A 26,936-nucleotide genomic window follows, 5' to 3' on the forward strand; every position below is an offset into this window, starting at 1 on the left:
TAAGCCATGCTGTATCCTCAAAACTATTGAAAATAAGCTAAATTCATTGTTATATGGCAGGTATGATGATGTCACGGGGCATGACTGAACTGTCAGGATTTCATTGGGCAAAAAACTTTGGGGCTGTAGCAGTCGATTAAGTTTAATTGTTCTCTTATCCTTTCTGCTGTCGATCAGCAAGTAGCTGACTTTTTTCTGTAACAGTGGTGATGGAATAACCCTTGTTAATTGCTTAAAATGTGAAGACAATTGGGGGGGGGGCAGAGACACCCTGAGGATTTCTGTGAAGCCATGTAGGCTGTCTCAGATGAAGAAAAACTTGGAATAAATCTTCCGAAGAAGAGAGTGTGTCTCTAAGGCAATCAAAAATATCCTGACCTCCCCCTCCCCCCCGACCCCACTGCATTCCATACTTCAAATCAACGTATGTTAATAGTCACTGCTATCTTATGAGAGACACTGCCCTTTAAATCTGTCTTTAGCTAATGCTCTCGATGAATGAACATTTTCTTTCCTATCAAGCACTCTGTGCAATGTGGTTATCCCTACTGGGAAAGAAAAGTAATATGTATTGATTTTCAAAGTAATGAATCAGAAAGATACAGTCCTATTTTAATCCTAATAATGTAGGCTTTCCACCACTATCCTCCCCGACCCTGCTCCACCACTCCAAATTAATGGATCCAAAGTAATTAAGCTAGGTGCATAAAATGCCTTTATTATGTCCAAGCAGAAATAGAAAGCAGTTCCTAGTATACAGCAGCTGAATTCATTTACACAGACCATTGCTTTGATTAAACACATTAAAAGAGGAAAAAGTATATTTGTTCTTTAGAACTCGGTGCCTTCTGTAACCTCCGTTGCTGGGACTGTCCGATGAACAGTTCAAATCCAAAGGCCTTGCTTGATGGAGGGGTGGGAGGCGGCGGCTGCGATTCAGAAGCTTAAGCTTCACACATGGTGCAACCTATATGAGCAAATGCACCTTTGCTGCTTTCTGTGAGACGGTACATGTTCCATGTTCTAACCCAGACTTCCCTGTAAGTTCATTGCAGCGGCCGGAGCAAATCTTTGGTGAAGAATGAAAAGAGATTTGCTCGTGCCGCCAAAATGAACTGAAGAAGTTGTGCCAGGCAGAAAAAGACTATGTGCATTGAAGCTTTGCCACCCAGACCAGATGAATGGAGTTGAATATATGTGCATGACACCGCTGCCCACCAGGTGAACTGGAAGATTTGTGGATATGGAACTTGGCTTTATGGCCATTTGCCTTTAGCAACAAGAGCAATTATCCGTGAAAACAGGTTTCACATCAGAAGCCCCAGGTACAGGCTATCGTATGCAAAAAAGATGAAATGCTTGTTCACCATTTTGGGGTAAGGGTACTCATCTGGTGCCAGAGTTAGGTAATAGGAAATTATTGCTGATAACGTACAGCAACAAAAAGGAAGCCATTGTGTAGCAGTGGGTATTTAGTATGTTTCTGGATCTGGGTCTTGAGCTGCAATCCTAATGGGTTAGGCCCCACTGAGTACGCAGATTGCAGTTTGTGCCTGTCCTTTAGAGTGCATGCTGTGGAAGTGAGATGTAGTAAACTTAAAGGATATTTGTACTTTCCATATAAATACGGTGTTCCCTGCTCAAAGGCCTTGGCACCTCTCCACTCCCAATTGTATGCACTTATATAATTTATTACAGAGGTGAGGAGCTACTCCAGATTTTGTTGGACAATAGCTCCATCCGCTGGCCATACTGGCCGGGGTTGATGCAAGTCAAGAGTCAAAGATCTGTAGGCTCTCAGGTTTCCCACCAGTGTTTTACAGTAGTGGGTCTCAAAACCACTCTTGAGACTTCAATTAGACATGAAAAAGTGGACCTATCCACAAACGTAATAAAACATCTCAGCTGAGAAGACCTCATTTCTGTTGGCCAAGCCCATTGAAGAAAAAGAAGAGTCCATGATAAGCCCACAAAATCAAAGTATTCATGGAAAGTAAGAGATGACAGGGTTGTAGCTGGGAGAGTGTGCTGTTCCTAAACGGTGCTTTCAAATGCAATGGTTTGGAGGATTTCTAGAATACACATATCATATGATAGAGATATACAAATCAAGAGGCACAAAACAGCTGCATTTCATCACTGTGGGATCATTGCCAATTGAATACAACCATGCAAATGGGGCAGTTTAGGAGTGGGGAGAAGGGAGAGGAGATCTCCTTATCTGTATTAATCATCTGCCCATCGAATGAGACCAACAACGGCCAACAACAACACCTACCCATCAAATGATTGCTTTCAAGAGCAGAACAGTGTGTGATCAGCCTTCTACCTGGCTATGCTGCCTAGGGCAGATGGATCTTGTACTCCAAAACATTGGAGGGCACCAGGTTGGGGAAAGCTGTTCTAGACTCTTTCTAGCTCTTTGATTGCTGATTCTTATGGGCTGATTTACACACAACACTTGCAATTTTCAGTAATGCTGACTTCTAGCTACACTGCAAAAGGAGCTTGCCAAAACCAGCCAGCTTCCATTTGCACTTGGCAAAGCTTGATGTTTTTGGTGTCCCACCACTGGTACTTAAAAAAAGATGCTCTTGTTGCATCAAGATGCTCTTGTCCATCACAGGCCATCCTGTGCAACTGGCATGTGCATGTTCAGTCCAGTGCTTGGCGAAATTACCATTAAGCAGCATAAGATCACTGAAAACCACAGCTGCCATGTGCCAAAACAAGGATTGGAAACCAAAACCCGTGATGTAATGATGATCCTAAATACAGTTTGGAAACGAAAGTGAGAAAAGGCAGAGGAGGTTGGGCAAACAAAAACATTTCCTGGGATCCATTAAACTGTGATGAAGTGCTTACAAACTGCATCAGGCTTTTCGATGGAGGTACAAAAGGGGAAATGAAACCCTTTCCAATACACCTTCAGAAAATTGTACAACTCTGAACATTTTGTACATTTATTATACATTATATTAGTTAAGTTTAAGTAATCAAAGTTGCAGTAACTACGTCTACAAGCTGCCAAAAGTAAAGCAGGTTCTAATAAAACAGCATTAAATTGTGGCATTTTTTATTTCCGTTTTTGCAGCAGCAAAATGATTGTGTGAATTTTACTTGCCTAGCCTAGCCTCTTTCAGCCTGATCCTAAGCACGTTGACTCAGGTGGGGGGGGGGACCTCTGTTCTGAAGGTGCAAACCTCTAGGGGGGAACATGTGGCCCTCTCCAGATGTTTTTGGACTCCCAGCTCCTATCAACCACTATGGCCAGCAGTTAAGGATAAATGGGTGTGGTTTTCCAGCAACATCTGGAGAGCCGAAGGTAAACCACCTCTGCTTTAAGCAGGTGATAGAACTACAACCTTTACTCTTTTTATTTTTAAATGCAGTAAAGCTAATGGCTACAATCCAGCTTAATTTAAGCACTGTGAAGCCTCCCCACCTCCCAAATGGGGAGTGTGAAGCATATGCATTCAATCCTGTGCACTTTTCCTTGGAATTAAATCCCAGGGTATTCAATAGGGCTTACATACTCCCTGGTAAGTGTGCAAAGAAGTGTAGCCAATGGTTGCTTAGCTTTGGGTGGATCATGTCCATTCCCCACCCCCCAGTGAATCTGGAGCTACCATATACAACCTGCCTCTGAAATCCTAAAATAACTGGCGGGCAAAGATGCCATCCTCTGTAATTCTTTTATTTTCTGCCTTTAAATGGACAGCCCGTACTCCCCTAAGCAAAGTCCAAACTAGGCTAGTACCCTAGAACTCAGATTCAGCATAAAAAAATGCAAATGGGAAAAAACACACCCAAGCTTACTCATCTTCAAGATAGCTCGAAGAATTTTTATGCTTGAAATTGCCTGATATGCGTCTTTGACCTATACCTGTATCTGGCTTTTGTGTTCGTTGAAAAAATATATCTGTACATCCTTCTTCTAATTTCCAAGTAACTAAAGCTTAGAAGAAATCTTTTATTGTTTCTTTACAATGTGTATTTTCACTGCATAAATGGGAAGTGCCGAGAGGATAATAAGGGTCAACAGGGAGCGGGCACGACCCGGGGAAAAGTTGTGCACAAACTCTGCGGAAATGAATGCTAGCGCACAATGCCCTGCATGATCTCATTCGTTTCAACAGGGCTTGTGCAGGAGATCTGACTGTAGTAAAAAAGAAGAAGAAGCAAAAAAGCAAAGGCAATCTCAGCTGTAAAGAGAGATCGGCTGTGCTTTTGGATCCCGGCGCAGCACGCCGCCTTGGAGAATCTAGAAAACAACAGAGACTGCCGAATAATTCTAATCAGGATATTATTGACTTGGTACTGTACTAAGTACAGAGCGCTATTTTAGCCATGCAGTCCAGTTTAATCATGCAATGCATTAGGATCTGTAGTCCTTCTTGCTGTAAGGTTTGTTCCCCAAGATGTTATCAATCTCGTTCACAATGTGGGACGTCATCTTCGGAAGAACCTGTAAGCATAAAAGTGGGCAGGATACTTTCAGGATCATTACGTGCCTTCAGTTCACCAATTAAAACAAAAATGACATTTTACTCCAAAGGAATGCAGGTAAAGATAGGTTATGCACTGTGTTCAGAACTTACATACATTTGAATAAATTTGCCTATTTTGATCATCCATTTGCTTCGGCTCATCACAAAGCATTTTGTACTTGCCTGTATGGCACCAAGATTCTCTATTAGCTGCTCCGGATTGGAAGATCCTAAGAGGACAGAGCTCACACCCTCGTTACGTAAACACCATGCTGGGAAGACAGAAAAGGCCATGGCTGTGTTAGGGCTGGTATCGGTTGATGCTGGTGAGCAACCTTAGTTCAGAGGCTTATCTCATGCAGTGGTTAAGACCTTATCATTCAGACATTTTTCCAGATAGGTTTTTGGGGTTTAACACCGCTGTGATAAGAAAAGAAATTATGTGGCATTTGGCTACAAACAAAACTTGCTTATGCCCCATTTGCAATCTCTATTGCAGGGACCTGTCAGAGACAGGCTAGATCATGGGTAGGCAAACTAAGGCCCGGGGCCTGGATCCGACCCAACTGCCTTCTAAATCCGGCCTGCGGACGGTCCGGGAATCAACGTGTTTTTACATGAGTAGAATGTGCCCTTTTATTTAAAATGCATCTCTAGGTTATTTGTGGGGCATAGGAATTTGTTCATCCCCCCCCCATATAGTCAAGCCCCCCACAAGGTCTGATGGATAGTGGACCGGCCCCCTGCTGAAAAAGTTTGCTGACCCCTGGGCTAGACACTGAAGAGTGATCACTGTGTACAGAGGAGAGGACATTGGGAGAATGGGGTGTTGCAGACTGACTTGGGTCAGTGACCTGGGGGAACCTGTAACAGCCAGGAGACGAGAGTCAGAGGCAGGAGAAGCTGCAGCATTGAAGAATGAAGAACAGGTGCAGGAAGAGATAGATCAGGCTGCTGTAGAGTCAAGGTCTTCCACACCACCTTCTTCTGCCCACATCTCTCCTGCTCTGCTGTCTTCCAGGACCAGAAGAGGATTGAAGAGAGAGGAGCAGAAACATGTTGCACACTGACAAAGTCTTCACCTGCTTGTGTGTAGCTCAGGTGGGGAAAATACATAACCTGAGGCCTCTCTGTTGCTGCAACAGCCTCAGCGAGTGCATGGCTAGAAGTAGCTGAGGGACCTACAACTGACAGACCTGCCTTTTCCTAACTTGTAAGTCTACTTTTGACAATACACTTAATTCTGCCCTCTGGACATTCCGCACTGTGACAGGACACCTTTTCAGCTCCAGGGCCACATTCCCTTTCTAGGCAGCTTTTCCAAGGGCCACATGTCAGAGGTAGGTAGAGCCAGAAGCAAAAAGCAGGCAGAGCAACAAAATAAATGAAATTAGGAGCACACAGGCGATGGTGCTGAGGTGAATTAAAACCTATTCTGTGCAGCCACTTTGGGCTACTGACTTCTGGGGAATCTCCATTGTCATCACGTACTGCCTTTGCTTTCTCCCCAGTTGCAGATGACGAGAAGCTTGTTCCTTTGCTGGTTTGCAAAATTGTGAGGAGCGCTTCATGGCTTACATAGGCAGCAGCCCGAGAAGTGGGATCGGGTCACATTGCTTACCTGGTTTCCCAATGTGGAGGACACTTCTGGTAACTGACAGAAAGAGATGGTGGGTGAGTTGATGGGCAGGCTGGTGCGGTGCAGGTGCTATGGCAGGAGCAGGGAATTAGCTTTACCTCTGTGTCCACACCATGCCTGCCTCCCTAGTGTCTCGCCCCTCTCAGGTACCAGCAGTGACCTCAGCATTTGGAAGCCGGGTAACCAGCACTGCCCCATCTTGCTGGCTGCTACAGAATCTGGATTGTTTTGTTTTAAACTTATTCCTGCACTGAACGTATTAGCTGATTTTTTGAAAAGTCATCTGCCAGGGCCAGAAGTGATATTTGAACTTCATCGGACCATTTATCTCCCACCCCATCATCCCTGTGAAACATTTAAATCGTGTCTTTGGCAAGGCAAGAACGAGACAGCACAGTTAAACATGATTAATGGTCTCTCTCGAATTTCTGCGCTGTGTTAGCTCTATTTTCGCAGCCTGAGTCAATCAGGGCTACACAGCTGTTGGGAGGGAACTGTGCTAGGGGAAAAGGAAAAAAAAAAGATTAAAGGGGGGAAAATCCAGTCCTGCTCATGATTATTTCATAGTAATCGCTAGCCCAACTTTGTTGCTGTCGTCCATAAAAACAGCTATTCTTCCTACCCCCAAAGATAATGCAGTCAGTAGCTGTATCCAGTATGCGACAAGGTATTTGGATGACTTTGTAAATATTTGCATTCCATAACCAGGCTTGCTGTATTGTTGGGTAAAACAATAGGCATCCTGGAAAAGACAGCATTTTTACTGCAGCAGCAGGCGGAAGGAAATTAGGGGATAAATCACAGGTCAGGGGTAGAGCATTTCTTTTCTGGCAGAAGATCCCAGGCTTGGTCCTTGGCATCTCCAATCAAAAGGGTCTCAGAGTCAGAGGATATATCTGCCTGAGAGCCCCAGGAGATCTACTGCTAGAATAAACAGCACTGGGCTACATGGAGCAATGTCCTGATTCAGTATAAGGCAGTATCATACATTCATTCCCTGCTAGGTCTCCGTGGGTCACCTGAAGATTTGGCTTGCATCCATATTGGGAGGGACTTGCAAGTGGAAATCAGGGAGAAGTTTGATCCAGTTAACATTTTTTAGGTAAACTTACCTAATTTGTGCTGCCCGAAACAAGGTGTGTACTAAAACAAAAGCAATCTTCAAATTTCGCAATTCTTTGAATTTTGCAATGCAGTTATCAAGTCAAGTAACACATACAAAAATGCATGTACATAAAAATGCACAAATCAGTGGAAAAAATGCCATAAAATTGAATTATGTTGCGGAAAGCAGCTTTGCAAAAAAAGGTGTGAATTTGGCAAAACTGGAAGCAAATACATGTGCATTAGATTGAATTCACTAAAATGGAGACGAAATTTCACAAGGACTTTTATTTGAATTGCAAACTGATGTGGAAGTGTGGAGAACTGATTAAATTTGGAAAGTGAGAGGAACAAAAATGGACAGATTGGCCCATCCCTACTTGCAAGCGCAAAACCACAGGAGCTGAGAACACCTGTGCTGAGAATCAGTGAGGGACCAGGGGCCAGTGTGTGTCCCACTTCAGCCTGAAAAACCCAAATCTAAATCAGTACACTATCTTGCCTCTGCCAGTCATGGCAACGTCCTTTGCAAATATGAGAAGAACAGTTATCCCCTGCCAGAAGCTGTTATCTAATCTGATTCTGCTTTGTGTATCTCAGTTACAAGGAGATTTATCTTTATTGCCCTAACTGTGAACTGTCCTAGTGTTTTGAAAGGACTTCCTTTTAAATCAGGGGTAGTTGACGTGGTTCCTGCCAGATGTGGAACTTCAACTCCCATCAGCCCCAGCCAACATAGCCAATGGTCAGTGACGATGGGTACAGTTGTCCAACAACATCTGGAAGACCCCCATAGCTTTCCCCCTTTGCTGGCAAGTCTTTTAGCCTCTTTCCCAAAGGGATGCTGCATCTGTTCCTTAGGATTTCATGGTACACTCAGTTTGTTTTAATCAGGGTTGCAATTAATTAATGTTTAATTTGTTAATGATTATTTGATTGAACCCTTTTAATCAGCCAAATAGTGTCCCTAATTTAATCAGCCAGCAGGTTTTTTTTTTTTTTTAAAAAATATTTTTAAGGCAAGTACTGCCTTAAAAGAGCATATCCCCTTTTCCTTCATATATTAGGGACCTTCTCAGATTATGCTTGCTATGACAATGTGGTGCACATTACCTAGAAACACGTACGCTTCCTACTTCAGAAATATGGTTTTTACCCCTTAAATAAATATATGTAATCAATAACCATAAACCAGCTGAAAGTCATATGAAAAGCGGTATGGTTCAGTGGTAGAGCAAAAGGTCTTAGGCTCATTACTTGGTATGCATCTCTAAATAGGGCTGGGAGAGAACTCTGTCTGAAATGCTAAATAATAATAATAATAATAATAATAATAATAATAATAATAATAATAATAATAATAATTTATTTATACATACATACCCCGCCCATCTGGCTGGGTGTCCCCAGCCACTTTGGGTCAATACAGACCTAGATGGTCCAAAGAACTCAGTACAGTCATACCTTGGTTATTGAACGCCTTGGTACTCATATATTTCGGCTCCCGAATGATTAAAACTTGAAAGTGAGTGTTGCAGTTTCCGAACATTTTTTTGGAAGCCGAACGGACTTCTGGAACACATTCGAAAACCAAGGTACGACTGTATATGATAGCTTCCTATGAACCTTAATTGATCATAAGAAGCTTGATTAAGTTGGGTGTTGTTTCTTTATGCCACCCTCAGCTTTGGAAAAGCAGTCTGGAAATGATTTAGATAAATGCACAAATAAAATTAGCTATTGAAGACTACTGCAACCAACTTTCAAAAAAGGCACTGGATAAGTACCTCCTTTGCACCGCAAGTAGCTCACAGTGCCAGCCCAACTGAACATCACTAATGATATAGGTTTCTTGGGGGGTGTATTTGTCTATGTATTCTTGACATAATAATAGTCCATTAAAGGTAAAGGTAAAGGGACCCCTGACCATTAGGTCCAGTTGCGGATGACTCTGGGGTTGCGGCGCTCATCTCGCTTTACTGGCCGAGGGAGCCGGCGTACAGCTTCCGGGTCATGTGGCCAGCATGACTAAGCCGCTTCTGGCGAACCAGAGCAGTGCACGGGAATGCCGTTTACCTTCCCGCCGGAGCGGTACCTATTTATCTACTTGCACTTTGATGTGCTTTCATTTGTGGTGGATTAAGGGGCTATACTGCAACCAAAGAGGGATTCTCCACCCCACCCCACCCAACATTTGTGGTATGAAAAGTTATAGGACTTCAGCAGAAAGTTACACGATATGCACTGATTGGAAGTGAAGCAGTGTGACTACCCCAAAACCCGAGCAGGCACAAACAGTATTGAATGCGGAGTTGTGTCTGACTTCGCTGATAGCATCATGAATACGAATAGTTATGAAAACACAATGCAAAAGACATCTGGAGGTGCCCAGAGGGGGGAGGACTCCCAGAATCACTCACCAACAGCCAGCTGAGGTAGGGTGCATCCGAGGCGTTCAGCAATGGGGAAGAGATCTTTCAGCTTCGACTGCTGTTTTCTCCCTTCCTCGCTCACAATCTTCTCCTTTAGCCACTGATAGCACTGGGGAAACAGAAGACAACAAGATGTTAAAAGGAAGACAAACCTTAGAACTGTTAAGTTGTGGGTGAACATATCAGACGACACAGCGATTCTTCAAACAGCTCTTGTTTATTCACAGGCCAGAACAGAACTGAACTGAAGGGTTCAGTCAGCCTGCTTATATAGAGCTCCAGTACAACGTAACTGTAACAATTTTCTAAAACTATCCAATCACTGAACGTCACTTTCAATCACTTATTTGCATAACTATCTACAGTATCGCCCTGCTGGCCCAGGGTGAGAACTTCAGTACATAACATGAACCTTGCAGTTTAAATCATGCGCTGCACTGTTAGAGCCACTCTCTATGTCACAACTGCCAAGGGTGCTGGCAACTCACTGTGTAAGCTGAGGCCATCGAGTAGCATTTCCCCATCAGCAGCGGCAGGGGTGCAGTGTGATATGCGATAGCTTGAGCACATGCAGTGAACACTAAACATTATGGCAGAAGGATGGGAAACTGGGCTGCAGCTGCCTCTGGTATGACATATTGGCCAACTCAAGGAGTGCCTTCTCTTGGGAGTACTTGTTTTCCAATGTTTTAGTGCTCTCTGGTTGAAAGAAGGAGCTCAGTGAGTTTATGAATGCTACACTCTGGAGAGAAACGGGGGAGAAATGAGCTCCTGGCTCTCACTCGCAGAGCCAGCAAGCAAACACAAACTCAGTTATCCTTAGGCAGCCAATCTCTAGTGCTGGACAAATCCATTTCCCTTAAACATGTGGAGCTTTGATGATTGCTTTCAAACATACCGCAATGATTTCAGTGTGCTGCCATCCTTCAAAATGTCAAACAAGGTTGCTGTGAGGGGCATGGGGGTGGGTGGGTTGGCAACAGTGACAGTATGTCACAGATAACAGGCTATACTAAAACAGGCTGCAGCAGCAGCCAGTCAATGTGTCTGGGCAATTCATGTCAATATGTCCTTGTTAAGTTTCCTTTAAAAAGGCTTAGAAGCAATTCTGGATACAATTTGTGGCTGACATGCCAGCTTGATTTAATCAATAACGCCAGGAACGGAAACACTGATCTAAGTGTTTCAGAGCAGACTAAAGGCTGTGGAGGTACATCTGTTGGTCTTCAGTATATATACCGAGGCTGGGAAACCTTTTTCAGCCTGAGAGATGCATTCATTCCCTTGTGGGCAACCATTGGGGGCCATGGGCAAGTGATGGATGGTGTGAGGGGCAAAAATGTGAAGCAGCACACAGCTGGCCAACTGTTCAATTGCATCCCAGTCTGGTGCAAAGACGCACAGCCATGGAAAAGTTTAAACTGTCTCTAGGTCTCCTCCACCTCTTGCGCAGTGAAAGCCTATCATGTCTTCTTATCTAGCCACACACCAAGAATCTTAATAATCAGGGAAGCAAGAAGAGATAACATGGAAATATGTATGTAACAGACCACTTGGATGTTCTCCAAGAATACTTAATGAAATCAGAATCTCCATCCACTTTGTGAATAAAATCAAAATGGCAAGCAATGGGATAGGCTTGCATCTCATGCTAGTCATACTGGGCGTAGAGCTCAGCAACAATGTTCTCATTAATGCTGAAATCTTGATTGCCAAGGGAATTATTATTATTGCTATTTATTAAATTTGTATACCGCCCTTTACTTGCAGATCTCAGGGGAAATTCTTTCCCTCATTCAAACATGTGCACCTTCACACTTTTCACCTACCATCCTGAGCTCAGAAAAGACGTTTCTCTAGAGCACAGGCCGTAGAAGTGGTTAGCATGGGGAAAATACCTTCAAAGAAGCCCTTGAGCTTTCGGGAATTCCATTGGCGTATTTCCCTGAGACAATCCCACAGGCGAGAGGGGACCACGTCATTGCTCCAACTCCTGCAGAACAATCAGACAAGAGATAACACTGAGATACAGTAGTACCCCGGGTTACATATGCTTCAGATTACAGACGCTTCAGGTTACAGACTCCGCTAACCCAGAAATAGTACCTCGGGTTAAGAACTTTGCTTCAGGATGAGAACAGAAATCGTGCTCCGGCAGCGTGGCAGCAGGCCCCATTAGCTAAAGTGGTGCTTCAGGTTAAGAACAGTTTCAGGTTAAGAACAGACCTCCGGAAGGAATGAAGTACTTAACCCGAGGTACCACTGTAATGTTAACAAGATCCTATAGTCACCTCTCTCTCTCTCTCTCTCTCTCTCTCTCTCTCTCTCTCTCACACACACACACACACACACACACACAAAAAACATGTGTGTTATGGATTACATAAGCAAATAAAAGCAAATATATACCACAAATGACCAAAGTACCTTTGCTATGAGGAAAAACTACATCATTTGGCCTTTACAATTTAGAAAAACAGAAGACTGGGCTTCCAGGGGCTGGAGGGCCGGAGGCAACATGATAGAGTTTTATAAAATTACAGATGGTGTAGAGAAAGAGAGGTGTTTTCCTCCCTCCTTCATAATAATAGAAATTGGGAGCATTCAATGGAACCATTGCTTAGTGGGCAGAACCATAGCAGATTCCTGACAGTGAGACCAGTGCTGCTTTACTGGGAGAGGGAGGGAGAGGGATGAAGGCTGTTTCTTGTGTGGATTCCCCAGCAAAGCTGATTCAGTATTCCCACAGCAGCCTTTGCACAGCTTCTACTGCTTGGTAAGCGACAGCGACTCCATTGCTGGGCAAGCTGCCCCCGAGTGAAACTGATTGGCAGGAGGTTCAGGAGAGGCAGAAACAAGCAATTCTTCCCCCAAAGCATAATTAAAACATGAAATTCATCGGCACGGGACATTGCGATGGATGCAAACTCAGACGGCTTTCGGAAGGGAAGAAGGCAAATTCGTGGAGGAGGGTGGGTCTGCTGGCGGCTGTCAATCATGAAGACTGAATCATGAAGATTGAATGATTCACTGCCTCTCTTGAAAGGCAGTGAATATTAGTTGCTGGGAAACAACAATGGGAGAGAACTATTTTTATTTTTTTTAGTGATTTAAACAATTTCCATATTGCTGGACTTGTGAGTGGTGTAGAAGAAATACAATACAGAAAATGGAAACATCATTTTAAACTATAAAATCAGACTCCAAGATAAAATGCCTGCTGGAATAATAATAATAAAGTCTTCAGTAGGAGCTAGAAGCTGCACAGGAGGTGGTGGGAGGTGCTGTCTGACCTCAGCTGGAAGATTGTTCCATAAAATTGGACCCACAACAATAATGCATGGCTTCTGAAGCATCTGAGATGCACATCTGAGCCATGGGGGACTGCTAACATTGAAGACTTCAATAACTGGGCAGGGATATTAGGGATTAGGTGGTCCCTGGGCCCAAGTTATTAAGGGCCTTGTAAATTAATACCAGAGCCTATTGCCTCATGCTCTGCTCATGAGTTTCCTAGATACAGCTCATTGGCACTGGCATAGCGGAGGGGGAATGTGGGAGAGTGCATCTCCAGGACCTTTTTCCAGAGTGACAGCCATGTTTCCTAAAATGCATAGAGTAAAGTATGCTATTAATAACGAATACATTTGTAGGGGTAAAGCCACACAAAAATGCATTATTTTAGGGAAAATTGCTTGCAAAAAAGTGCACATGAGTCAAAACTGCACTAAAATGCTGATGAATGTTTGTTTATGAGGATTTTAAAAAAGATTAGCAAATTGCTGCAGACTGAATTTAATAGTAATAATAGTAATAATAATATATTTTATTTATACCCCGCCCTCCCCGGCCAGATAACCTGCTCAGGCCAGGTAACACCAATAAAATCACAGTAAAAACATAATAGGGGGAGAAAAACCAATTTAAAATACAGGTTAAAATGCAATTTAAAATGCAGCCTCATTTTAAAAGTAGCCGATAGATCAAGCCCATAAGGGGAGGGCAACATAAGGGTCAGACTAAGTCCAAACCAAAGGCCAGGCAGAACAGCTCTGTCTTGCAGGCCCTGCGGAAAGATGTCAAGTCCTGCAGGGCCCTAGTCTCCTGTGACAGAGCGTTCCATCAAGTCGGGGCCAGTACTGAAAAGACCCTGGCCCTAGTGGAGACCAATCTAACCACCTTGTGACTTGGGACCTCCAAAATGTTGTCCTTTGTGGACCTTAAGGTCCTCTGCGGGGCATACCAGGAGAGGCGGTCCCGTAGGTACGTGAGTCCTAGGCCACTGGACAAATGAGAAACTTGTAGACTGGAAACTGGTAGATGACATCCATCCCTGGTGACACAGCTGAATCATAGAATTATAGAGTTGGAAGGGACAACGAGGGTCATCTAGTCTAACCCTCTGCAATGCTGGGATCTTTTGCCCAATATGGGGCTTGAACCCACAACCCTGAGATTAAGAGTCTTATGCTCTACCGACTGAGCTATTCCAGCTCATGACAGTGAAGCAGTGATCACACACATTCCATACCCAGGTCTGAAGGAGCAGGAGAGATGTCTAGGGTAGTACTCTGTGTATTTCTCTGCACTGAACCACAGAACTGTAAGAGTTGGAAGAGACCCCAGGGTTCATCTAGTCCAACCCCAAGCAATCCAGGAATCCTGCCCACTGATGTTCCTGGGTGAGCTTGAACCACCAAAATTCTGGTTACTAGCCAGATGCTTTGACCCATTGTGCCACTGTGGGACTCCCCATATTTACTTGGATGTGGCTGTGGGTGGCGCGGTGGTCTAAACCATGGGTAGGCAAACTAAGGCCCAATCGCCTTCTAAATCCAGCCCGCAGATGGTCCGGGAATCAGCTTGTTTTTACATGAGTAGAATGTGTCCTTTTATTTAAAATGCATCTCTGGGTGATTTGTGGGGCCTGCCTGGTGTTTTTACATGAGTAGAATGTGTGCTTTTATTTAAAATGCCCCCTGCTGAAAAAGTTTGCTGATCCCTGGTCTAAACCACCTAGCCTCTTGGGCTTGCTGATCAGAGGGTTGGCGGTTCGATTCCACATGACGGGGTGAGCTCCTGCTCTTCTGTCCCAGCTTATGCCAACCTAGCAGTTCGAAAGCACACCAATGCAAGTAGATAAATAGGTATGGCTCCAGCGGGAAGGTAAACAGCATTTCTGTGCGCTCTGGTTTCCATCGTGGTGTTCCATTGCACCAGAAGCGGTTTAGTCATGCTGGCCACATGACCCGGAAAGCTGTCTGTGGACAAACGTCGGCTCCCTCGGCCTGAAAGCGAGATGAGCGCCACAACTCCATAGTCGCCTTTGACCAGACTTAACTGTCCAGGGATCCTTTATCTTTTTACCTACTTGGAAGTAAACTCTACTATTTTTAAAGAGGCTTTCTCCCTAGTAAGTGTTCTTAGGATTGCAGCTCATGGCACTTTTTGGTGTGGGGAAGGAACATACTAGAACACTGTAGTTAAGCATTCTGCTTCTTTAGCCTGACACCATGCACAACTATGGACCTGCTATATAGGGTTCTGATGACACTATATTTATTATAATAATAAATTACAGAGGAAAGCCATCGAAGAAGCCTGGCAGACATGCTGTCACTTACCTCTTCGCACAGGGATAATTGCTGCTGGCAAGAGACTAATTGCACCTCCGATAATTATTGAACAGCAGGGGCTATGAAATATTTTCCGAGCAGACACCTTTTGCATAGAAATGATTTGTTCCTCATTCCCTCGCGAATATTAACAATGCAGCCTTTCTGACATTACCTATCTTGTGATACAGTTCCGGCAACTGAACCTCTACTTTCTCTCTTTGGAAAAGGTGGTATTCTGCTTGTTCGCACACGGGTGGAATCATATTAAACTGCCTCGCTACAGAATAGGCTTCCTGTGGAGAGTCAGCAAAAAAAGAATACCACATTAGCGGAGAGTTCTCCTGGGAGAAATGACAGAGCATTAATCAAATCAACTCTTTCCAAGACAGTGCACAATACAGATGTTTTATTAGGGTTTCAATGTTTAATACATTTGAACAAATTGATTAAAAGAACATCATATTAACTGGAAGCCCTTTTTTAAAAAAAAAGTACAATTACAGTCGTACCTTGATTCTCGAATGCCTTGTGAGTCGAAGGTTTTGGCTCCCAAACGCCACAAACCTGGAAGTGAGGTTTGAGAATGATTTTTGTAAGCCAAACGTCCGACACGGCTTCCACGGCTTCTGATTCAGTGCAGGAAGCTCCTGCAGCCAATCAAAAGCTGCGCCTTGGTTTTCAAACGTTTTTGGACGTCAAACGGATTTCCGGACCGGATTCCATTCGAGAACCAAGGTACGACTGTACTTTAAAAAGGTGCAAATGACAGGGAACATCTTCTGTCCAGCTTGCGACAAGGCATCACTTAAAAGCACCTGCCTGTACCACAAACACAACTTTTCTTCTCTTGAATTATTTTTCTTATATGCATGTCTATGTGGATTTCATCAATTCTTTCGAGATTCCTATCCACCCCCCACCCCACCCCACCAATGATCACACTACCTACCACAGCGAAAGGGGTTGTGGACTGTCGAATTTTGGATTGCTTCCAAGTAGGGGGCTCCTAGAGCTGCTGCTACCACAACTTACTCTGACTGATTAATTAATTAATTAATTAATTAATATACTGCTTAGTGCCAAAATAGACTTCTAAGTGGTTTAGAAAACAGAGGAACCAGGAACACAAACACTCCTAATGGATGCTTTTCCCGCTGTAAGCTGGTTTTCAGATTGCCTTTTGTACTGTTAGGGGCATTGTGCTTTTACTGTGCGCCCATGCTGGTAAGTTCCTTGAGTCCCTGTAAATAATAATAATAATAATAATAATAATAATAATAATAATAATGTCCCAATGAGCACAGCACAGCTGCTGAGGGTGGGAAATGCTATTTTCCAATTTACTTGGGCAGTCTTCTGTCTGTCTGTCTAAAGTGATGCTTAAAAATAATAACCAAATATTGAATTAGTGCTAAGTGCTTATGCATCCATGTCCTTATAGATTCAAGCTCGATTGCCCATTGCTGAACACAAAACATTTTTTTAACCCCCCCCCCAAGTTTTTAACATTTGGACTGGAAGTGCAGATTGGAAGCACTTATCTAGAGAAAAATGCACTAAAATGAGAGCGAGTAGGAAAGCAGTAGGGAGTCAATTTGTTTTTAAAAAATTATTTTAAAATGTGTTATGGAGCTATTGCTGAGCTTTTAAAACATATATAGATGGACCCGTGCTTAAGAGATTTTAGCATAAATAAAACTTAAGTGATAACAGGAGTGAAAAAGCAATAGCAAAGGTGTGCTGAGCGGGCAATTGGTTTTGGCAAAAGGGTTACTGTCTTAGTATTTAACTGCACACATCAAAACGCCAACCTTTTTAATAATAATAATAATAATAATAATAATAATAATAATAATAATAATAATAATAATATGGAAGAGAAGTGCTAGGGGTGTCTCTACCAGCTATGTTCTTCTCTTCTTCTAAAAAAGCTAGACTTTTCGGAGCCTGGGAAAAGACTGAAGAATCGGAAGGAAAATACAGGAAGGCAATGATTGGACGATGGCACTGTGTGGATGCCCCATAAAAAACGAGGGAGCAGAGCATGGCAATTCCACACATCACACCTGGCACTGTTTCAAGGCTTGCAGCTCTAATAACGCTGGATCCTCTCGCAAAGCTACCTTACCATTATTTCCATGGCACTCCATCGGGAAGTTCCCCAGTACATGGCCATGCCCTGGTTTATCACGTGAGTCATCGCCCGGACAATTTCTAAATTGGAAAGAGAGAGAGAGAACAGAACCATATCATATGCAATTGCAAGCAAGGTGGTTAGCAGACATATGCAATTGGGACCAAGGGTGTGTGTGTGAGAGAGAGATGCAACAAGGTCGTACACTTAGCAATCCTCCCTAAAAAGAAAGTTGGCCTTTTCTTATTTCTCTTTACATACGTCAGCCTGCAACTAATGCTACAAAGGTTAGAGTCCAACTTTCAATCCTGCATTTATAAGTTTGCCTCTTTTATGCGTTGCGCATCAAAAGTAACCGTGGAAGAAAAGGCTCCCCCCTTTACGTATTCAGGTGGTATGAATGTTCTTACATTTTACGCAATAGTGTACAGTAACACCCCACCTTATGCGCATTTAACCTGTGCGCATTCAACTTTATGAACATGGCAAAATAATATTTTAAAAAATATTAAAAGAGGTGGGGTTCCAGGGATAAATGACCTTGGCAAACCCTTCCACCACTGAGCCCACTGGGTTTTGACTACACAGTCATACCGCATGTTACGTTTGCCTCATGATACGTTTTTTCAAGTTGCATCCTGCGGCGACCCAGAAGTACTGGGAAGGGTTACTTCCAGGTTTTGCTGCTCGCGCATGCGCAGAAGTGCTAGATCACGCTTTGCACAAGCGCCAAATCGTGCTGCACACCCGCGCAGATACGGCGCTTCAGGTTGCGGGCTTTTCATGTTGCGAACAGGCCTCCAGAAGGGATCCCGTTCATGACCAGAGGTACCACTGTACATGATTTTGACTTTAGGTTGATCCCCAGAACATATCCCTCACAGAATTTGAAGACTTACTATGAGAATATGCAACCATATACAGTGGTGCCCCGCAAGATGAATTCCTCGCAAAATGAAAAACGCGCAAGACGAAAGGGTTTTTCGGTTTTTGCGTCGCTTCGCAAGATGAATTTCGCTATGGACTTGCTTCGCAAGACGAAAACGCCTTGCGAGTTTGTTCGCTTTTTTCCTAAAGCCGCTTGAAGAGGCGCAGTTGCGACGGACCGTGCTTCGCAAGACGAAAAACATCGCGAGACGAAAAGACTCGCAGAACGAATTATTTTCATCTTGCAAGGCACCACTGTACATGTCTGACAACCTACATGTTGTTGAGGCAACTAGAGTCAAAATAAGGATAGAGAAAGGATATTGAAACAGCTTTGGTGGATCTCAGTGTGTGTATGCCAACCTAGGTGTTGAGCCTATTTGCTGTTGCCTCCATCACCTGATGCTCTCTGGCTGGTCATCTGGTCAACCTGGACTTTGGCCCCCTAGCGGCACCATCTTTATGAAATATTCACATATCCCATAATAGCCCTATGGCATGGTCACAATAAATAAACTCACTGCAATCCACCAGGTTGTGGGTTAATATTGAGTAGATTCAGTCACCTCGCAAATGTCTAAGAATCATCTGTCTCCAGATGTTCTGGTGTCTACACTGTCCATGGATTGTGGAAACTGAGATGCTGCTGGAAAACTTTGAGCCCCACATCACATCTCTGAGGCTGATTGCAGACGCAAAATGTTACCCTTACTTTCACACATAAAACCCTGGAAAATCATTACCAGGAATATGGAAGGTTGCCAAAGGCTATTATTACAAACTGAATTTGCTGTTATTTTATGAGAGGCTAGTGTAATTTATGTACAACTGAGGAGAATCAACACATGGTTTTGTGAGTCTCCCACTAAGCAAAAAAAACCACACCTGTCCACAAAGAGAAAAGTTTAAAACTTAAGCAACACAAGAGGGCAGCATTGTAGAAAGAGATATATGGGAATACTAACTTTTTGGGGTTCTTTTTGCTTTTAAATTTCATTAGATCAATTTCTCAAGTGGAAATCAGCTTATTGATCCAAGGGCAAGATGTGCAAGGCTTGCACAGTTGTGCTTTTGTACAAATCCCTGTATTTGGGCCCAGGGCATGGTCTAAAGCAGCAACCTTGCTCAAGCTAAGCAAGATACAGTAAGTGCCTAGATCAGAGACCACCCAGACTTCAGCCCCATGCATGCCACCCAAGCAGAACATTGTCACCATGTGGATAGGCTTGTCCTCCATGAATCCGTCTAATCTTCTTTAAAAGCTACCCAACTTGGTGGCCATCACTGCCCCCTGAGGGATCAAGTTCTATCATTTAACTATGCGCTACATGAAGAACAACTTCCTTTTTATAGAAAGGAAGCCTACAATGGAAACATAAATAAATTTCAGTGGGTCAATTCCTGCAGCCATTTTGGGATGATGGCTCTCCCGCTGATCCTGCCATGAGGAAATTGGTACACTCACCAAGACTCTGACATGGCTTGTGCCTGTGCAGGATGCTGTGAGGCGTGAAAAGATGAATTCATCCTCTCTCTGCATTTTCTGTGTGCAACTGCAAACCGAGCAACAGGAACACTAGGAGTGGTGTGTCAAAAGCTAATCTAGACTTCATGCAGCATAGCACCACTAAGGAAACAACTGCATCACCCTGTCAAGGCATGACTAGAATTCAGAAAAGACCAAACTTTCATCCACAGTCACCATGAATTAAGGTAGTGAGGACAACTGAACCACTCACTGGGCCTCTGCACACTTCTCCTCCTCCAGCTTGAACTGTAGATCTTGCACTGAGCTAGGAGTTAGGCTTGTTGTTGTTGTTTAGTCGTTTAGTTGTGTCCGACTCTTCGTGACCCCATGGACCAGAGCATGCCAGGCACTCCTGTCTTCCACTGCCTCCTGCAGTTTGGTCAAACTCATGTTTGTAGCTTCGAGAACACTGTCCAACCATCTCGTCCTCTGTCGTGCCGTTCTCCTTGTGCCCTCCATCTTTCCCAACCTCAGCTTCAGGATCTGTCCTTCCAGTGAGCACTCAGGGCTGGTTTCTTTCAGAATGGATAGGTTTGATCTTCTTGCAGTCCATGGGACTCTCAAGAGTCTCCTCCAGCACCATAACTCAAAAGCACCAATTCTTCGGCGATCAGCCTTCTTTATGGTCCAGCTCTCACTTCCATACATCACTACTGGGAGTTAGGCTAGATGACTGCTAAGGTCAGCTCTATAATTCTTTGAGGCCGTTGTCTCCTTCTCCCTTAGGGCTGGCCATGTTTGGTTGTGGCTCTCTGTGGTGTCCAGCAGACCTCTCTCCAATGACCTGCTGCCCAGTCCTTCCTACTAGAGATGCCAGAGATGAAACATGGATGCAAATCACAAGCTCCATCATTGTGTGACAGTTTGAAAACAACTGCATTATTTTCTCTTCTAGCCTGCGACACATACATTGGGTTAATAAAGTGTTGCTGCTGCTGCTGCCCTTCCCACAGCCCAGTATATATTCCATCCAACCCTCTGAGCTTTCTGAAACCACTGCAAGATCAGAAAAGCCAAGCCAACTAGTGACCAGAAAACAGTATACGTGTTTTTTCTTTAATGAAACGTGTAAACTGTGCCAGTTTCTATGGGCCTCGCTTAGTCATCCATCTATTGAGTTGACAGCGCAGGGGATGATTACATTAGAACTTCTTAACGCCTCCAGGAATTTTTCACTGTAGAGTTTATTATCTCCCATGCTCCAGCCACTTATTTTTATTCAAGGCATTGTTGCTTTTTGGAAGTTAACTCTTTTATATCTTGCTGCACAATCTTTTGCTTGAATGAGGAAAACCGTATCAATCAACACAGAGTTGCCAACCTTTGGTCTTAGGGGAGGGAAACTACAACTAATCCAGAATGTGGAAACTAGACTGGTGACTGAGAGTGGCCACCGAGACCACATAACATTGGTCTTGAAAGACCTACACTGGCTCCCCAGTACGTTTCTGGACACAATTCAAAGTGTTGGTGCTGAACTTTAAAGCCCAGAACGGTCTCGGTCCAGTATAGCTGAAGGAGCTTCTCCACCCCCGTCGTTCTGCCCGGACACTGAGGTCCAGCACTGAGGGCCTTCTGGCGGTTCCCTCACTGCAAGAAGTGAAGTTACAGGGAACCAGGTAGGGCCTTCTCAGTAGTGGCACCCGCCCAGTGGAATTCCTTCCCACCAGATGTCAAAGAGAACAACAACTACCAGACTTTTAGAAGACACCTGAAGGCAGCCCTCTTTAGGGAAGCTTTTAATGTTTAATAGACTATTGTATTTTAATATTCTGTTGGCAGTCGCCCAGAGTGGCTGGGGAAATAAATCATAAATAATAATAATAATTATTATTATTATTAAAGCTGAACATGCTCTCTTTGAGAGTGTTACTTCCCTGACCTTCAAAGAGTAACAGGACCTGTCAGTCATGGATCTCCCCACATTGCATCTCATGGGTACCTCCAACGTTTCAAGATAAAGCCATCATAATATGAACCCATTTCACAGTAATTAGGCAGCAAAGGTGTGAAACAGTATTAACTAGGTCTTCTTTCATAGAACCGTAGAATTGCAGAGTTGGAAAGGGTTGAAAGAGTCTGCTAGATGCAACCTCTGTTGAAAAACCTTCAATGAAGGAGAGTCCACGATGTTCTTTTATCATCCTCAGTCCTCTTCAAGCTCATCTTTCTGAGAGAAAGGCCCTAACTTTCAAACCAGGGACTGCAATTGTTGTGGGTACTACAAAATTCCCATTCCGCAGAAGAAAAATGGGCAGTGCTCAGACCCACCCCTGCAACCCCTCTCCCAACCCAGGCAAAACACCTACCGTCAAAAGAAAGAACACATATACAACAGAAACACTCAAATACTGTAGACAACACATCACAATCTCCATATCGTTGAGCCTTTCATTCAGCTGGAGAAACCATTGGAACCTGCAGCCCTGCGGTTTCTAGTCTCTTGCCATTGCTATCCTATCTCGCTTCAGATCAGTTCCGATACTGTTGGTTTTTAAAGAACAAATCATAATAGTAAATGCAGCTTCCGGTAGCCAAAAGTATTGCTGTACTTGGGCACTGTGGCTCATTGGGATGGAATATAGCATTCAGTCTTAATTGCAAAGCATCCGTTTAGAAAAACAAAACACATAACAAGTGAAAAGATGGCTTCATCCCTCAGGGCCAGAATACCAGAACTCGTGTGTGTGTGTGCGTGCGCGCACATGCACACACAAACGAACAGTTCAGGGTGACATAGAGTGCACCGTTGCCATGGAAACTCCACACATGGTAGGGATGCCAACAAATTACCTCTGCCTTCCCTATTAGCAAGATCCTATGCACATTTCTTTGGGACTAATTCCTACAGACTACACTGGAAGTTGCACCAATGGATATAGGATTTCAACCTCATTCTCTACACTTCTGATGCAGGAAGAAAGCAATGCCTCTGATTACTGCATGTCCAGAAAGGAGTAACGAGAAAGATATTCACAAAAGAGGAGTACTGAAGCAAAGTATTTTGAAATGTTCAGAGTTCCTGCCCCCCTCACTTATTGTTGCACGTCCCTCTAATCTCTAAGCAGTGCAAGATTCCAGGGGTCCCAGGTGCTTACTCAGGGTTCCTGTTTCCACAGAGACTGTGATGTCTTTATGATGTTTGGTTTATTTCCACAAAACCTGAGCCTAAAGTGGAGGGGTCCGCAGCATTAACACCACCAAAAGGGTCTTGTTTCTCCCATTTCCACAGGCTTGGATTCAAACAGAAATCAAACATTGTTCACCAATGCTGCTCTGACTCTCTTGCCAGTTTGCTGCTTTATTTGTAGGCTACATCACTGACAAACTCTGCTCTAAAACTCTAAAGAACTTTGTCCGTCTAACTAACCACAAGCTGGGAGGAACCCCAGCCATTTGCCATCTCACACAGAGCCCCTTTCCTTTGTTTCCTTTGATGGCCCATCACCCAGGCTATTGCCAACACATGAAGCTAGACTGGCTTATATTTTAACACTTGATGGATCCAGGTTAGAAAGGTCTTGCACAGAAGGTATAGAAAGCACCCCCCGGCCCCAAACTCATAACAATTAGAGCGTTATTCTCCTCGGCATATTCAATGCCATTTGTGACATTTGTTGTTGTTGTTGTTGTCTATCTTGTTTAGTTGTGTCCGATTCTTTGTGACACCATGGACCAGAGCACGCAAGGCACTCCTGTCTTCCACTGCTTCCCGCAGTTTAGTCAAACTCATGCTGGTAGCTTCGAGAACACTGTCCAACCATCTCGTCCTCTGTCGTCCCCTTCTCCTTCTGCCCTCCATCTTTCCCAACATCAGGGTCTTTTCCAGGGAGCCTTCTCTTCTCATGAGGTGGCCAAAGTAGTGGAGCCTCAGCTTCAGGATCTGTCCTTCCAGTGAGCACTCAGGGCTGATTTCCTTAAGAATGGATAGGTTTGATCTTCTTGCAGTCCATGGGACTCTCAAGAGTCTCCTCCAGCACCATAATTCAAAAGCATCAATTCTTCGGCGATTAGCCTTCTCTATGGTCCAGCTCTCACTTCCATACATCACTACTGGCAAAACCATAGCTTTTACTATACGGACCTTTGTTGGCAAGGTGATGTCTCTGCTTTTTAAGATGCTGTCTAGGTGATATGTAACAAAGATAATAGAATAGAGTTCTGGTCCAACCCCCCGCGATGCAGGAATCTTTTGCCCTACATGGGGCTCAAAACCGCGACCCTGAAATTTAAGAATCTCCTGCTCTACCAACTGAGCCATCCCAGGTCCTTGACTACTGTTGTAAATGGGCTAAAATAGCTCAGCCTCCTCCCCGTCCACTCTGTCAATTACGGTTCCATGGATATTAAACTAGCACAGACGCTCCCTCTCTCTTGCCAGCAAATCGTAGCAACCCTCCTTTCTGTGTGACACTCAAATCACATGAGCAGCCGCGCAGCGAGAGTATTTCCAAAAGACAGCGGTGCAAGGGATGTAATTATCACAAACACCATGTGGAGCTCTTTGTTTTCTCTTGTCTATCTGCCGCGTGTGCGCGCATGTGCGTGTGTGCAGCCTCCCATGAACTGCTTAATTCCCTGTCAGTCTAGAATGTGAACAATGAAGTGCGATCTCCATTATTCTTCCTTCACCCAGAGATCGACTTATTTCGCTGCCGCCGCCACCGATTCACGTATTAACCCCTCAGATATGCCTATAGGGGGGATGTCATGAGGCAGCAGGAGGAGATGGTGAGAGGGTGGAACAAGTGATGCTTGGCAATAAATCAAGCCTGAAGAAGGAAGAGTAGGATTGAGAAGGATCCAAAGCTTGAAGGCAAACATGCTTCCTCTTCCACTACCCCTTAAGATTGTTGCTGTTCCTGAAGCAGGGTGTGCAGAAGATAGACTGGGATCCACGGGTCAATTGTCATATGCCCTCCTTTCTCAGGACACATCCTCTTTTTCATGGGCAGAGTCATCATAGTGATCCATAGTTAAAGGTAGAAGTCGACCAATGTGTCCTCTTTTTTTTTTTTTTTTTGCTCTTCAAAATATGGCGACCCTAAATAAATCCCTCTTTCAACAAACTTTCTAAAATAATTGTCCCAGTTGGTACCCGTCTTGGAACTGACTTTATTTTCCATATGTGCTGTTGCTTTAAACTGTTTTTATATTTATGTATTTTTAAAAATCGTTTTAAAAAATGCAATCACTTTCACTATTTTTAGATATGTATCTGATATAGATACATATAGATAGATGATATAGATAGATGATAAATAGATAGAGATATATAGATATAGTATAATATAAAGGTAAAGGGACCCCTGACCATTAGGTCCAGTCGTGACAGACTCTGGGGTTGTGGCACTCATCTCGCTTTATTAGCCGAGGGAGCCGGCGCACAGCTTCTAGGTCATGTGGCCAGCATGACTAAGTCACATCTGGCGAACCAGAGCAGCGCACGGAAACACCGTTTACCTTCCCGCCGGAGCGATACCTATTTATCTACTTGCATTTTGACATGCTTTTGAACTGCTAGGTTGGCAGGAGCAGGGACCAAGAAATGGGAGCTCACCCTGTCACAGGGATTTGAACCACCGACCTTATGATTGGCAAGTTCTAGGCTCTGTGGTTTAACCCACAGCACCACCCGCGTCCCATATAGTATAATATATAGTATTATAAATCACTTAGTGATGCCTCATGGGAAGAAATTCATAAATGAGAAATAACAGCAGCAGCAATAAATAGATCTCTGTGTGATTTGCAATAGATCAGCATGGGTTTCTGACTCTATATCATGGAGCATCAGATAGCAAAAACTAAAAAGCTTTTTCAACCCTTCCAAATTCAGTTGCTGAAAAAGGATGCTGGGGAGTGGAGGGGGAGCAGGAAGATTTGGCCTCCAGGCCTGATCTTCCCCTTCCTGTTTTACAGCAATACCTACATCTTCTCCAGGGCTGCTCAACCTGGCTTAGCCCAAGCCCAGTTCCCCCAATGAATTGGCCTGATTTGGTTCTGAATCTAGCACACAGGTTTAGTGCTGACGCCCTGACAAAATGCTACGAATTTAGCATGGCTCATCATTGCTAATGCTGCGAAAGCATTGTGAAAGTGTAACATTAAAAGGCTTCTCTCTGGCATTCCGCTATTTGCTCAAAAGATTATTTTGCACTTTGTCAAAAGCAGCAAGAAAAGAAGTGCCGTGTTGACTTGTGGAACAGCCATGAAGGCTGCTGGGAAAGGTCAAGATCATCTGCTAAAGAGCTGAGTCGCTGACAGCAAGAAGCAAAGACAGTGCAAGTTCTGCTGCTGCCATACATTGTACAGATTGTCCAACAGTAGGAGCAGCTTACTAGACGAACCGTGAAGAGTTGACTGTAGGAAAGAAATGTCCCTAAGGCTAAGGCTGCAATCCTACACCTAGTTACCTGGGATGAAGCTCCATGTGACTTAATGAGATTTACTTCTGGGTCAACATGTATAGGATTGCACCGACAGTCTCTCTTTGAATTATTCTCACCTTCTGGGTTGCACAGATGGCTGTCAGAGGTGTTGCCATTCTGCTGGCAATATTTCAAATTGTCTTCAGTGCTTCAAGTGGAAGCACTTAGTGAAAGCATAAATACTTGTCACTATAACCAAGAGGGGGAGCTGCAAAAATGTGTAGACGGAGCTGACAAACCTCCCTCCTCCATCATCTGCTCTCTGATGTGTAGTTATCCCTGCTGAGGATTAATGGGATGAGTCACGAAAGGGCTTTTACTGCTTGCGTGTTAGTGCAACGAAGAGGCTGGGCAATTGTCTGTACGTCTGCAGAAGCAAACAGGGAGGGAGGCTTCGAAGAGGTGCTGCAGCCCTGTGGCTTGTGGCAGAAGGTGAAGAGGGTGATGCTGCCTGAGCGGTCACTATAGAGGCTGTATCAGGGGTGTCACCGGACTAAATAAATCTTGCAGCACAACCCTTTGCACTTTTGTCTATTTAGAAGTTTAGCCCCAGTGAGTTCAGTAGGACTTACTCTCTGGTAAGCGTGTATAGCATATAGCAGGCGTGGGGAACCTTTTTCAGTCTGGGGGGCA

General features: G+C 44.1%; 1 protein-coding gene across 2 annotated transcripts in view; it reads right to left on the minus strand.

Moving 5' to 3' along the window:
- Positions 1 to 697: 697 nt before the first annotated feature.
- KCNAB1 (potassium voltage-gated channel subfamily A regulatory beta subunit 1) overlaps positions 698 to 26,936 on the minus strand; it is a 188,076-nt gene continuing 161,837 nt past the window's right edge. For both annotated transcript variants that reach the window (XM_081911260.1, XM_081911261.1), the window contains exons 9-14: positions 17,412 to 17,497; positions 15,456 to 15,576; positions 11,564 to 11,658; positions 9,654 to 9,774; positions 4,674 to 4,762; positions 698 to 4,468 (exon numbers count right to left, since the gene is read on the minus strand). In XM_081911260.1, the coding sequence (XP_081767386.1) occupies positions 4,379 to 4,468; positions 4,674 to 4,762; positions 9,654 to 9,774; positions 11,564 to 11,658; positions 15,456 to 15,576; positions 17,412 to 17,497 (602 nt within the window). In that variant the 3' untranslated portion in view covers positions 698 to 4,378. The remainder of the gene's footprint in view (positions 4,469 to 4,673; positions 4,763 to 9,653; positions 9,775 to 11,563; positions 11,659 to 15,455; positions 15,577 to 17,411; positions 17,498 to 26,936) is intronic.

The sequence above is a fragment of the Podarcis melisellensis genome (assembly GCF_964234715.1).
Source record: "Podarcis melisellensis genome assembly, chromosome: 5".
Taxonomy (NCBI): Eukaryota; Metazoa; Chordata; class Lepidosauria; order Squamata; family Lacertidae; genus Podarcis; species Podarcis melisellensis.